The sequence below is a fragment of the Fulmarus glacialis genome, unplaced genomic scaffold (assembly GCF_000690835.1).
Source record: "Fulmarus glacialis isolate BGI_N327 unplaced genomic scaffold, ASM69083v1 scaffold39706, whole genome shotgun sequence".
Taxonomy (NCBI): Eukaryota; Metazoa; Chordata; class Aves; order Procellariiformes; family Procellariidae; genus Fulmarus; species Fulmarus glacialis.
In genome coordinates, this window is record NW_009216939.1 from 17,854 (window position 1) to 29,343 (window position 11,490).

General features: G+C 44.5%; 1 protein-coding gene across 1 annotated transcript in view; it reads right to left on the minus strand.

Annotated features, from left to right (window-relative positions):
* Window positions 1-4,078: 4,078 nt before the first annotated feature.
* EVL (Enah/Vasp-like) overlaps window positions 4,079-11,490 on the minus strand; it is a 12,508-nt gene continuing 5,096 nt past the window's right edge. Inside the window, exons 4-9 of the mRNA XM_009579483.1 lie at window positions 10,117-10,183; window positions 8,710-8,776; window positions 8,543-8,605; window positions 6,180-6,246; window positions 5,745-5,802; window positions 4,079-4,685 (exon numbers count right to left, since the gene is read on the minus strand). Of these exons, the coding sequence (XP_009577778.1) occupies window positions 4,648-4,685; window positions 5,745-5,802; window positions 6,180-6,246; window positions 8,543-8,605; window positions 8,710-8,776; window positions 10,117-10,183 (360 nt within the window). The 3' untranslated portion in view covers window positions 4,079-4,647. The remainder of the gene's footprint in view (window positions 4,686-5,744; window positions 5,803-6,179; window positions 6,247-8,542; window positions 8,606-8,709; window positions 8,777-10,116; window positions 10,184-11,490) is intronic.

Here is an 11,490-nt window from a genome sequence, read left to right on the forward strand (position 1 = left end):
CGCTGCCTGATCAGCAGCATGGATGTGCCTCTGGAGGAACTGGGTGGTCCTTTCTCACCAACCTTTTCAACAGTATTCATAACTTCATGTTTCTCATCCTTTTCCCCACTGTAAGTCCTTCTGGGAATGGAAAGGTTCTAGTTTTAACTGCTGCTTTCCAAGGTTGTTAATATTCCTGATCATCTTTCTTGGTCTTCTCTATATTATGCCCCTTTCTGTGCATAGGAGTTAGGAGTATGTGTCAGTGAAGACATGGAGACGTTAATGGTGATGTTTGTTCCTAACCGCTTTCAGAATAATTGTAACTTTTTTCCTCTGTCATTCAAGGGGCACTGACTTGACATTTGAGAAGCACGTGATACTCCAGCTAGATAAAAGTTGTTGCTGATGGTGTTAAGGGGATATACCTGGAACACGGAGCTGGGGTTGTTTCTCTCCCCACATGTCTTGCTTTGTGCTATTGACATTAACCTTCATCTGTCATTTCTGCCCAGGAATAGTTACATCTTCCTGCCTGTCCTCTCCAACTATCAACTTCTGGCTATTCTCAATAGTTCTGTAGCATCAAAAACCTTAATCACCATGCCTTTCTCCAAGCAGAACAGTATCTTGGGAGTCAGGAGTTCAGATGCCATCTAATAACTTCCCTCCACCCTGGAAAGCTGACAACTTATTTCTGTCCTTACTAAGTGGTTAAAAAAGAATAGATCTATAAAGGTTCTCTTACACCCTAACCCTCTAACAGTTTGACTTTTTTGTTTTCTTCTGGAAATCCATGTCTGTAACAAAGAAAAGGATTATTCTGCATTCTCGATGCCTCAAAGTATGCTATTAGATCTGGGAAGCCCGTTTTCCTCAATAAACATAGTTCCGTTCCTTCCTCCTGCAGCACCAGATCCAGCGAGTCAGCCTGTCCGTTTGCTAGCCTGGCACACCAGGCAGCCGAGCTAGCCTGCAGCAATTTAGGTTCCTCCTCCTCCATTTCCCTTTCCTTCATTTTCCTCATCTGTCTCATTTTGGCAGTTGGGTAAATACCCAGGTTTGCTCAGCAGTGCAAGATTCTTTGTGATGCAGGGGCTGAATACCAGTTCATTCACAGGTATTGTTTTGGCCTGGTTCTTTTTCTGGAAAAGAAGAGGAAGAACAGGACTTCTGACTTCTTCAGACTTCACTGGTTCTTCAGGTGCCTTTTCTCCCAAAGGAAGTGGCTTTGGTGTGGGAACCTCTATTGACTTCTTTGTGTGGGTGCTCATGTCGGGAGCTTCACTTTTTCATTAATTTACTTCAGTGTTGCTGGCACTCCATGATCACGTATTCAACTTTGCGTGTCCTTAGCAAGCTTGGCCAACTTAGCAAGTTAATATAAAAACCATAATAAAGATTATGCTATCTTCCTCAGTCTGACTATTGTCCTTCTCCTGTATGGAGAGTGACCTTTCTATAGTTCCCGTACTCAGCTGTTCCATGATGCAGTCACCTATGTGGTCTACGGATAACTAGCCTAGCCTGACACAGAGGCTATGGTGTAAACGGAGGGTAACCAAAATTGGCAACCGCTTCTCACCCTGCCTCCCATCAGCATTTCTGTCACGGTCCCACCTTGCTTTGCTTGGGCAGCCCCACAGTCCTCCTGCTCTGCACTCTCCATCTCGGTGGAAGTGGCTGGAAGCCTGGTGCCTGCAGATGTGCGGTTCGGGCTGTGGTGCGGGTGCTGCTGGAGAAGGCTGTGATCCTGTCCTCTCCATGGGCGCTTGTCCTTGCCACTACCAGTAAAGTTGGCAGAAGGGGTTTTTTTTGTAACCACAGGGCAAATGGGTCTGGGTTAAAAGAACACTGGGGCTATGTATAGTTTTATTCTCTTCGCTTAAAAATTAATCCAGATCCCCTTCATTGTGTGGCTACAGTAACGCTCTGGCAAGAGGAGAGAGGAGGGACAAAGAGCTGTATGACAGGTCAGAATGGAGGTTAATGCCCCTTTTGATTTCTGCTGATGTATAATGCCTGTGGCCTGCCCTGTTGCAGCGGTACCCTCAACAAGCCCAGCATCAAGGGACACCCTTCTCTACAGAGGCGAGAGGCAAACTGAATTAGTGTCTGGGAAGGTGAAATCCTCTGGCAGTGCCACTACTGCAAATAAGCCACCCTGTGCATCCCTGTCGCTGGAGCTGTAGGCTGGGAACCGGCAAAGCACCGGTGATGCCAGGACTGCTCCCCTGCCCCATCAGCTTCCCCTTCCACCCCCGCGCACCTTGCTCCCACAGCTATTAAGTGGCCCTGTGCCAACTTCCGCTCATTATGTCTTGATTATATGAGGCCTGCAAAGGTAGAAGAGTAAGAAAAACTCATTTACAGCAGGTGGCTGATGTTAACAGAGGGGCACACTGTATCCAGGCTGTACACTTGGCCCGAATTACGACGCAGTTATTACTGACCTTAGGCATAATGCCACATTTCAAGGGAAAACATGAACCATGCCAGGCCCCAACTTCCTGAAGCTTAATTAAGATTACAGGAGAGTTTCATAGAGTGGTTGTGATCATCTGAGAGGCAGCAGTTTTGAAAAGTACTTGCCATTGTCAGGTGTGCCATTACACGGGTTTATAATTAAGAAACGCAGGAGCTACTGTATGAGATTTATGCAACAGTGTTATAATCTTTGCTGTTACTGATGCTTGTCTGTGTTCTTCCTACTGGAAAAGCTCCTTCTCCTGGTGCTGGGGTTGTTGTGTTGTGTTGCACATCAATGTCTGCCTGCTTTAGTTCCCATGTGGAAATGTTACGCCACTGTCTAACCTGTCTCTCACTTTCTGCTGGCATTAAACAGCTAACAGGCATCAGGCTCAGTCTGGACCTTGCCGTTGCATTAAACTCAAATTTCTCCCATTTTTCGCATATTTAATTGACAATATAACCACACTGAAAACAGACTGTTTTCTAAAAGGCAGATGGGGTTGCCTTGAAGAGTGCTGAAGGACAACCCCACGTTCTCCAAGCCAAAGCAGATAACATTTACAACTAACTGCAAAGCATGCCCCACCCCGCCTCCTCTCCTGGGTCTCCTGTTGCCGGCAGGCAGTCCCTCCTGCCCGTGGGCTGCCGTGCTCCGTGGGGCCTGGGGGACGCGAGCACGGGGACAGCCACAGCCTCTCCTGGGCTGCTGCACCAGGCTCTGCTCCCGAAACCATTCCTGGGGCCTGGCTTTTAACATGAAATCTTCAGGAAGGCCTGAAGAAAAGCAGAGGGGCTTGGAAAATATTTGGCAGATTTCAATAGCTGAACTCCAATCTCCTGACTTTTGCACAGAGTTATCAAGAAGATGGTATCAAGACTACTGCCATGTAAGGCTTGCGCCAAGCTAAGTCAAGCAGAAATTCCCAAGATCGCACAGGTGGAAAGAATGGCTCTAAAGAAAAAAATTGTGTGACCTGAAAGATATGACTGGGTGTGTGCTGTTTAGTGTTCGGCATCCTGTACTCATATCTTTGACTTCACTTTCTTTGAAATAAAGCTCAAGACCTGCATAACATTAACAAATGAAATATGTGAGAGATTAACAAATGACTCCCCTGAAGCCTCTAGTTCAGCAGTGCTGTGCCAGTGATTTCAGCTTGCATCCCCCTAATGCCTTCGGTAGCCTTGTTCTGCATAATACCTCCCTTTTATTTACTGGAAGCCCTTACAAGTGCAGGTGATGGGACCTGGGTTTTTTTCAGTGATGGTAGGAGATGCAGTGAGACAGTTAGTGGTGGCCTGAAGAAGAGCCGTAAGCCACCATCCTTCACTGACTTTGGCAAAAAGTTGCTGAGGTTGCCGCAGCCTGACTGCAGGAGAGGTGCTCAGCCGGCGATGCGAGGAGGGCCGGGCAGGTGAGAGCCACGTCTCCCTGCAAAGGAAGGCAGGGCTGTTGCCATTGCACCAGCCGTAACAGGCTCGGGCTCTCTCCTCGTGCTCTGCGGCGCTGGCCGGGCAGAGCTGCCACCCCACGGTGAGTCTCAGTCACCTTCCTTTCAACGTCAACCCAAGTGACATAAAAGTGCAGGAGCTCAAGGGAGAAATGAAACAAAGAAAGGCAGGGCCATGTGGACAATAAACAGTTTATTACCAATATGAACACAGATACTGTGATGCACTGACGTACCATTTTTTTTATACTGTGATAACTCTGAGACAAAGAACTCGTTGGCTGACAACTAACATGTCTCTGTTTCTTCTGGTGATGCCACAATACATTTCTGTTGGCAAAGGATCTTCATTTACATTGCAGACTACTAGTAAAATTACTTTGAAGTCATCTATCAAAAGCAAATGGTTCACGTGTGTTCTTATCTACTACTAAAAAGAAAGGTAATACATTTAAATAAGCAAATACAAAATACAAAAAAGGCTGACAAATCCAATGTGCAGTGTCAGATGAAATCTAAAAAATCCAGAAATTTAAAATTTAATATTCTTTAGATTAAGACTTTTAAAATGAAGCAAATCCAAGGCAGCAGCAAGCTTCAAAGTGTGCTGAGTCTGCTAATAAAAAGGGTATAAGAACAAAGACAGTGCCGATGTCCTCTCTCACCATCTTGCATGACCTTGGTACACTTAGAAATGATCCGATCTTCCTAGCATTCTTAGTACCGTCCAAATGCTTTGCAATCATTATGTTGTACTGATTCTACTCAACTCCTGCCGTATGGCTAGAAAACCAAACCAGAAAGTTAATGCATAATGTTATACGCAGTGTGATGGAAAATGCTAAGTATAGAGGTTGCAGAAAATACACGCTGGTAAAAGGATGAGTGGAGGGTAAAAGGATGAGTAAGGGTAAGCAGTCAGCTGTTTGCTTGCAAACTGCAGTACTGTCTTAAGAAGTCGCATCTGTGGTTTTTGTGAACGTCTTATTTTGCACTGGAACGAACTAGGGAGGCTCTGACAGCCAAGCTGCTGGGACAGTAGCGTACGGGCGAGGGTGTCCTCAACTGCAAACTGCCCCGAGGTTTTGTGAGCACACAGGTCTAGGGCAAGGGGACAGGGAACGGATTTTAGCTGTTTTACAGTCTCCTCTTTTTCCCCTTCTGTGTGAATCTAAGATGGGGAGTGCAGGGTGTGGACATGCATCTTCACATGCCCTAATGCGGGCTTCAAACAGGTATTTTGCTGTGCATTTCAGTAATGGCCCTGAAAAATACATTTAGTCATATATTGCAGAGCAATTTATAAAAAGGTACCGATACATTTAGTACAGCTGTTGTACTTTTCAATGAATTATAAAAATACGTGGCTATTTGGAAAGCTGTAATCAAGTGAAGATCTGAAATAGCTCTTCAAGCATAGGAAGCCTACAGAAGATGCTCGGGAAGGATTTTCAGTTTGGTACCTTTGTCCCCTCCTCATCCCAGACCTGTGTGGCCGGCTAGTTACAAGCGATTTCACGCTCCCTGATTGTGATAAATTGACACGCCACGGGCTACGGGCAGGCCCTTTCTCACCCTCCCACCTGTGAGAAACACCGGCCAGTGAATTTCTCACAGGTTGGGAGTGAAAGTGCTCGTCAACAGCATAAAAATAAAGCATGTAAACACAGTGTCACGATCAGAGCTCAGATAAGGTAGATGCTTGCTCTTCAAATGTGTATATAAATCAGAGCTGCTCAGAGAAGTCTGAAAACACCAGGGAACTCTCTCCAGTTCCTATCATCTTATCTACGGGAAATTAGTCATAAAGATGAGAAAAACAATAATTTTTCTCTTTCTTACCATCAATTATCTCCTCTTTCACTTTGTGTAACTCTCTTACAACTTCCTCCAATATTTCCTGATGAGACAAAACACAAGTCAGCTGCTCAGAATTTCCTTCTAACTGGTGGAAGAAAATGCAAGTTTAACACGGTTGTGCTTGTCCCCCGCCTCCGCTGACGATCAGAGCCTAGCACTACTAACAGCTACGTCTGCACTCCCAGGCCAAGGACGCAGAAGATGCCGGCATATTTGTTTGCACATTTCTGTACAGACATCTTGATAAAATAGCAGTGAGATTGTGCTCTCTTGCTGCTCACCAGCTAGCCCTTCGCTAAGCACCTAGTTACAGAGGAAATCAGAAGACTGAACAGCTGTTTTGCTTTTACAGCGCATGCATGGGGGAAAATGGGTAGCTCGTCAAATCTCTTAAGTGCAAAAGAACTTTTCACTCACCTGTTTCATTCGATCAAAATCTAAGGCATCCATAGCCACATCATTGCTGCTGCTCACTGGCTTCATCCTTGAGAAATGGAAGAAGAGGACAAAAAAGCCAGTCAGTTCCTTGCAATGCATGCTAAGCTACACCCACCTGATGGTGTGGATGAAATCCACCCCAGAGCAGGAGCACCTGTGTGCGAGCGCTGGACCAGAGGCTCCCTCTTGTGCCGCTCAGGAGAGTTCGGCAGCCAGAGAGCAGCACTGCTCCCGTTTGCGCAGCCTGACCCTCAAAGATGCCGCTTTCTCCTATTGCAGACGTATTGGAGGGTGTGCAAAGACTGCACTGAAACCTAATTTACTCTCTTTTTTCTTGGTGTTGGGAGTCTCAGTGATTTCAGACTAGAAAATGCTGAGATGTCTTCAGGGGATAAAGCCTGTTTAACAATGTATTTTATTACAGCATTTGCAATTTGCAAGCTAGATGTCTGGTTTTCTCTCACAGTCTGTTTTCTGTACAGCAACCCTGTCTTGGCCACCTAGACTTTAATCGGGTGCTAGAGTAGAATACAGATTAGAAAAATATTACAGGGAAAATAATAACCCAGTCAATCTTTCCTTGGAAGGCCTGACTGAGTCAAGAAGAGCTTGTTGATAGCACTGTGTAGTACAGGCACTTTTTCTTGACCCAGAAACAAAACCAATCTGCCCTTAATGGCTAGTACACTTGAGTGGTATAGGTCTTCCAGGATGGTATTAATCAGTGGGCTGAGCTCTGATGACGGCTGATAAAATAAATTAAGGAAGCAGAAGCTGCTTGACTTTCTCTTTTAATCAGTAACTCTAAAACATTTAAAAAATTAACCATGCTATATAATTCATAGAAAAGGCTTCAAATAACTTTGCCATCATCTTTGGGCCCAAACTGGGGGCTGGCAGAGATTCTGCCACTCCTGAAGGTATGCTTGGTCTTGCAACCCTTTCTCGGGAAAATCTTAACATGTCTCCTACCATCTCACAGCTAAGCTGGGAGTTAAGACAGGTACAAATGCCATCAAAGTGAACAGGAACGGAAACAGGTCACTGCTGAGAGCTTTTGAAACCTGCTCTGCTTCCCCCACAGAAGTCATTCGGGCAAGCAAAGACTGAGCACTGCTACAGGTGTTAAACTAGGAAAGGATTTTTTCCCACTGAACTCCTCCCAAGATGGAATGCCATTATAGAAGATAGCTGGCAAAAACTTGATGGCTGCTTTAAGTACCCCATGTTTCATTCCCATTTGCAAGGAGAAGGAATGGCCTTTCTGTATCTGTTGGAAACTCTCGCATATTTCCTAGAACCAATGTGTCCCATAGGTTTTAGGAGAGCTGGAGGCTATATTTTGCTCTAGTAACCCTGGTGCATCCCTCTGAATGTTCGGGCAGGGCAAGTTCTAGCATCTTTAACACAGCAGCAGGTACGTGCAGATAGTTGCCATTGGCAACTTTCGCTCTGCAGACTATCAGCACTGTCGTATATGTAACAGTGTAAAATAAGGAACATCTCTTTGCAGTAAATGCTAAACATATATAAGTCTGTGTTCTACCTCCTTATTCAGCTTATACATCCATCGCAGTGTCCAGTACTGCAGTGACACTGGGCGGTCCCGGACCAGCACTGGAAGGAAGTCTCTCTTTAGCTGCCCAGCATCAAACTTTATCTCAATCTCTGTGGGTAAGAACATGGGTGGTGATACTGCAGCTTGGTGTTCTGACCGACAGGACTTCTGGAGTCCTACTTTAGGCCTCTTGGCTTTTGATACCCGCCAGCTTTTGTACCCTATATTTCTGAATGTCCTATTTGTGGCTGGTCCTTTTTACAGCTCAATGTTATTAACTTACTGCACCAAGCTTTGCTCTCCTTTCTCATGCACCCACTGCAGTTGCATGGGTGGAGGAATAACTTCCCTTCTCTCAGTTGCAGGCTCTTTGGATCATTTCTGCCTTTGCTTTTAAATTTCTGCAGAGGTTGGAAAATGAAAACTTCTCCTATTGGCAGGGTCATCCTGAACCTGCTGTAAAAAGGTGCTCCAAAACCTGCCTTCCACGTGGCAGAGCGCACTGCCAAGCCCGTGCCTCTGATTCATGAGCACAGATGCTTTAAGCACTTGCTTAAGTGTGATTAACGTCTGTGATGCCTGTGCCCACCTAGGCAGCGGGCTGTTTCCATGGAACAAGCCTTCGACATGACACACTCTACCTTCACACTTTGTGCAGCAACAGACAAAGCAGATTGTAAGAGAATGAGTAAAAGACATGACAGAAGACAAACATAGTGCTGAATGATGGGATTAGCCAAAGGACAAGCCAAGACGGTTAAGAAGCCAGGCTGTTAGCCAGTACCTAGAAGACACGTGGGATTGTGTGGGGCTCTTAGCTTCACAGCTCTTCACCACTGATGGATTTCTACAGCAATGGAATGAAACGAGACATGAGTTGTGCACGTGCCACGGGGACAGCATGACCATCCCGACTGCTAGCCAGCCGCAGGGACACCCCGTGCAGCTCACCTAGAAAGTAATGAAGATACAGGCTTTTCAACAGAATTGCTCCTTTCCCATGGCTTCTTCCCAGAGTCTGTAAAACAAAAATGAAAAGTTACTGTTCATTATTTTTTCTCTAATGATAAAAAAATCCTGAAGTTGATTGTCTTATACAGCTGCTTTCATTCAGTGAGGACTTAGAAAGATCTGGGAAAGCGGGATTGCTGAATGAGTGCAGTTGCCTACATTATAGAGAAAGCATTGGCAAAAATCTGCTTAGTGATCCCTTTAATTAGGGAACAGAGAGTTAAGTGATACTAAAAAAACATGGAACTGGAACAGTAGGAGGAAAAGCATAAATCAGTTCTATTAAGAAATACAGGCTAATTGCTGTAAGGCTTATTTTATTCAGTACAATACTTATTTATATTTTAAGTTAAAAAGTCCTAGGTTTTTTGTCTGCAGAGTTGGCAGAAAATGTGGGTGTATCTAAAAAAAGGCAGTAAGACCCCCACTATGCAAATCTCCACAGAGAATTTATTTAATGTTTCTATATTTCTAACTCGCAAAACATTTCCAAAAGCTGCACTACATAACCCTTGTTACTGAAAATGCTTACTATCATCCCAATCTCCTCCTATGCAAATAGTCTAAAATAAAGTGAACTGTTTCAGAGACTTGAATAACACACAACTTTATACACAAGGGTTTGCTCCTCTGTGAGGTCCTAAAAAGCTCTTTAAAAGAATTACAGGCACTCCCAGGAAATCTCTAGATCTCGTTCCTCATTTACGTGCACCTTTCTCCTGGCTTCTTCCCTTTCCCTTGCAAAATACGCAAATCATGGCTTTATTCCAAAAGGAAGTTGGAATAGTTAAATACTCATTCCCTTGGGAGAGATTTCTTTTAGCATGTATGAAAGCCAAGGCTGACGCAAGGATGAATCTGACTGGCTTGCAGCTTATCTACTCAGATACAGTTATTTCAACTCATCATAGGAAAAACATATTTTGGGGGCTCCTTAATTTCACCTAGTGACTCTCAGGATCGGGCTTACTGCAGCAAGCTACTAGGTTAAGGAAGGAGAACAGTTTGAGACCTAAACCCCAGCTGTATAAACCAGGACAGCTACACTACCAAAAATAAAATAATACAGGTTTTTTCTCTTAGAAGATTCAGATGCACAATGTTGAAGACACAGATCCTCAGCTACATGTCTGGACTCCTTTAACTAAATTGGCTGTATTGTCATTTTCTTGGCTGTGAAGCATATAAGACCACCATTTCTTGCTGAGTACAGTTTTTAAAACAATAGGTATTTGGGAATTTTTCTGTTAGTTACTGCTGCTGCACTCGGAAGTAGGTAGGATGATGAACCCAGAGTCTAGGGGTGGCGAACAAGACAACTAAACCACTAGTAGTTCGATTTAATACCTGATGAATTTTGCTGCTGCTGGGTGGGACCTCGTGTACTGGGTGAAGGAGAGGTGCTAGCATCATCCTACAAAGAGGAAAACAGGACATTACTTAATTCTGGAGATGAAGTGCAGAGTCCTCTTTTACTCTGGAGAGCAGCTGCAGCACAGGTGGTACAAAAGCAAGTTTCCTCCAAGCATGTCCAACAGGCACTGCTGCCAAGGTATGGCTCAAGTCCATTTAAACTTTAACCTTTCTCTCCTTTTAGCATGGCAAAATACATCCTTTCTTTTTGCTGACTTGGGCACCTTTTCATGATTCCACTGAATCACTCTCATCCCTGTACACCAAACCAGGCTGAATTACCACTCTAAAGTGCTGGCTGCCGTTGTCTGAATACAAACCATCCGTTTCCCAAATTTAGAAACTCTCTGTGATATGGAAACTGAGCCACCTGAAGGAACAGTAGGTCAGATCCCAGCGTTTTAGCCCAGGGCAGCCACTGGTATCCGTGAGGGTAGCCCAGGTACTAACAGAATGTAACTAAATCAATCAATACTCCTCCTAAGTAGAAGATTAAACACTACATCACAGATTTGGATTCTTTTTTCTGGGATTTATGTGTGACAGATCATAAAACATTCACCCATATATTTGACATGTCAATATTATTTAGCAGCCCTCAAAACACATTCAGGCAAAGCATTAACTGTGCATTGTAAAATGGAATTGCACCCATTTTGACAGAAGATACCACCACCACAAAGTGTACTCAAGATACACATTAAACATGTTCTCTAAAACATCTTTCTAAACAGTTTGGTGCTATCAAAAAGTTTGATTGGGGATATAACCTAATGCAGAGCTTCAAGGAGAGAGAACCAGAGGCAGAAAGACAGGAGAGGCTGAATAGTTAGAAGCTAAATGTTGCCTTTCATCTCTGAGTGTATGGTTCAAAACCAGCTTTGGGGCAAGATTAACAGCAATTGTTGCACAGCAGCATCAAGGGTTCAATAGGCAAAGTCCATGCTTGAAGCATCCCTTGAGGAACATGCAAAAAATAGCTGCTTTTCTCCTTAAACAGTGCAAGTGCTTATTCCTGCTCTTGCTACAAACCTTTCATACTGGGGTGAGACCTGCATTTTCTGAATGGCGTTCCTGCAAAGCTGTTACCTTGTCTTTGGAGGGAATATCTCTGTATAGGTGATATGAGGCACACACGATGCTTTATGAACTTGCAGCCATGGCATAGAGCCTTCATAAGGGTACAAGTTAGCAACAGGAATGCTGTATGAGCAGCAGCCCAGAAAAGCACCATATTGGAAGGGGGACAGTGTAAATCCTGGCCCCTCTTGAAACTGGAATGATCTCCCATGCTTTACCAGTTCAGCA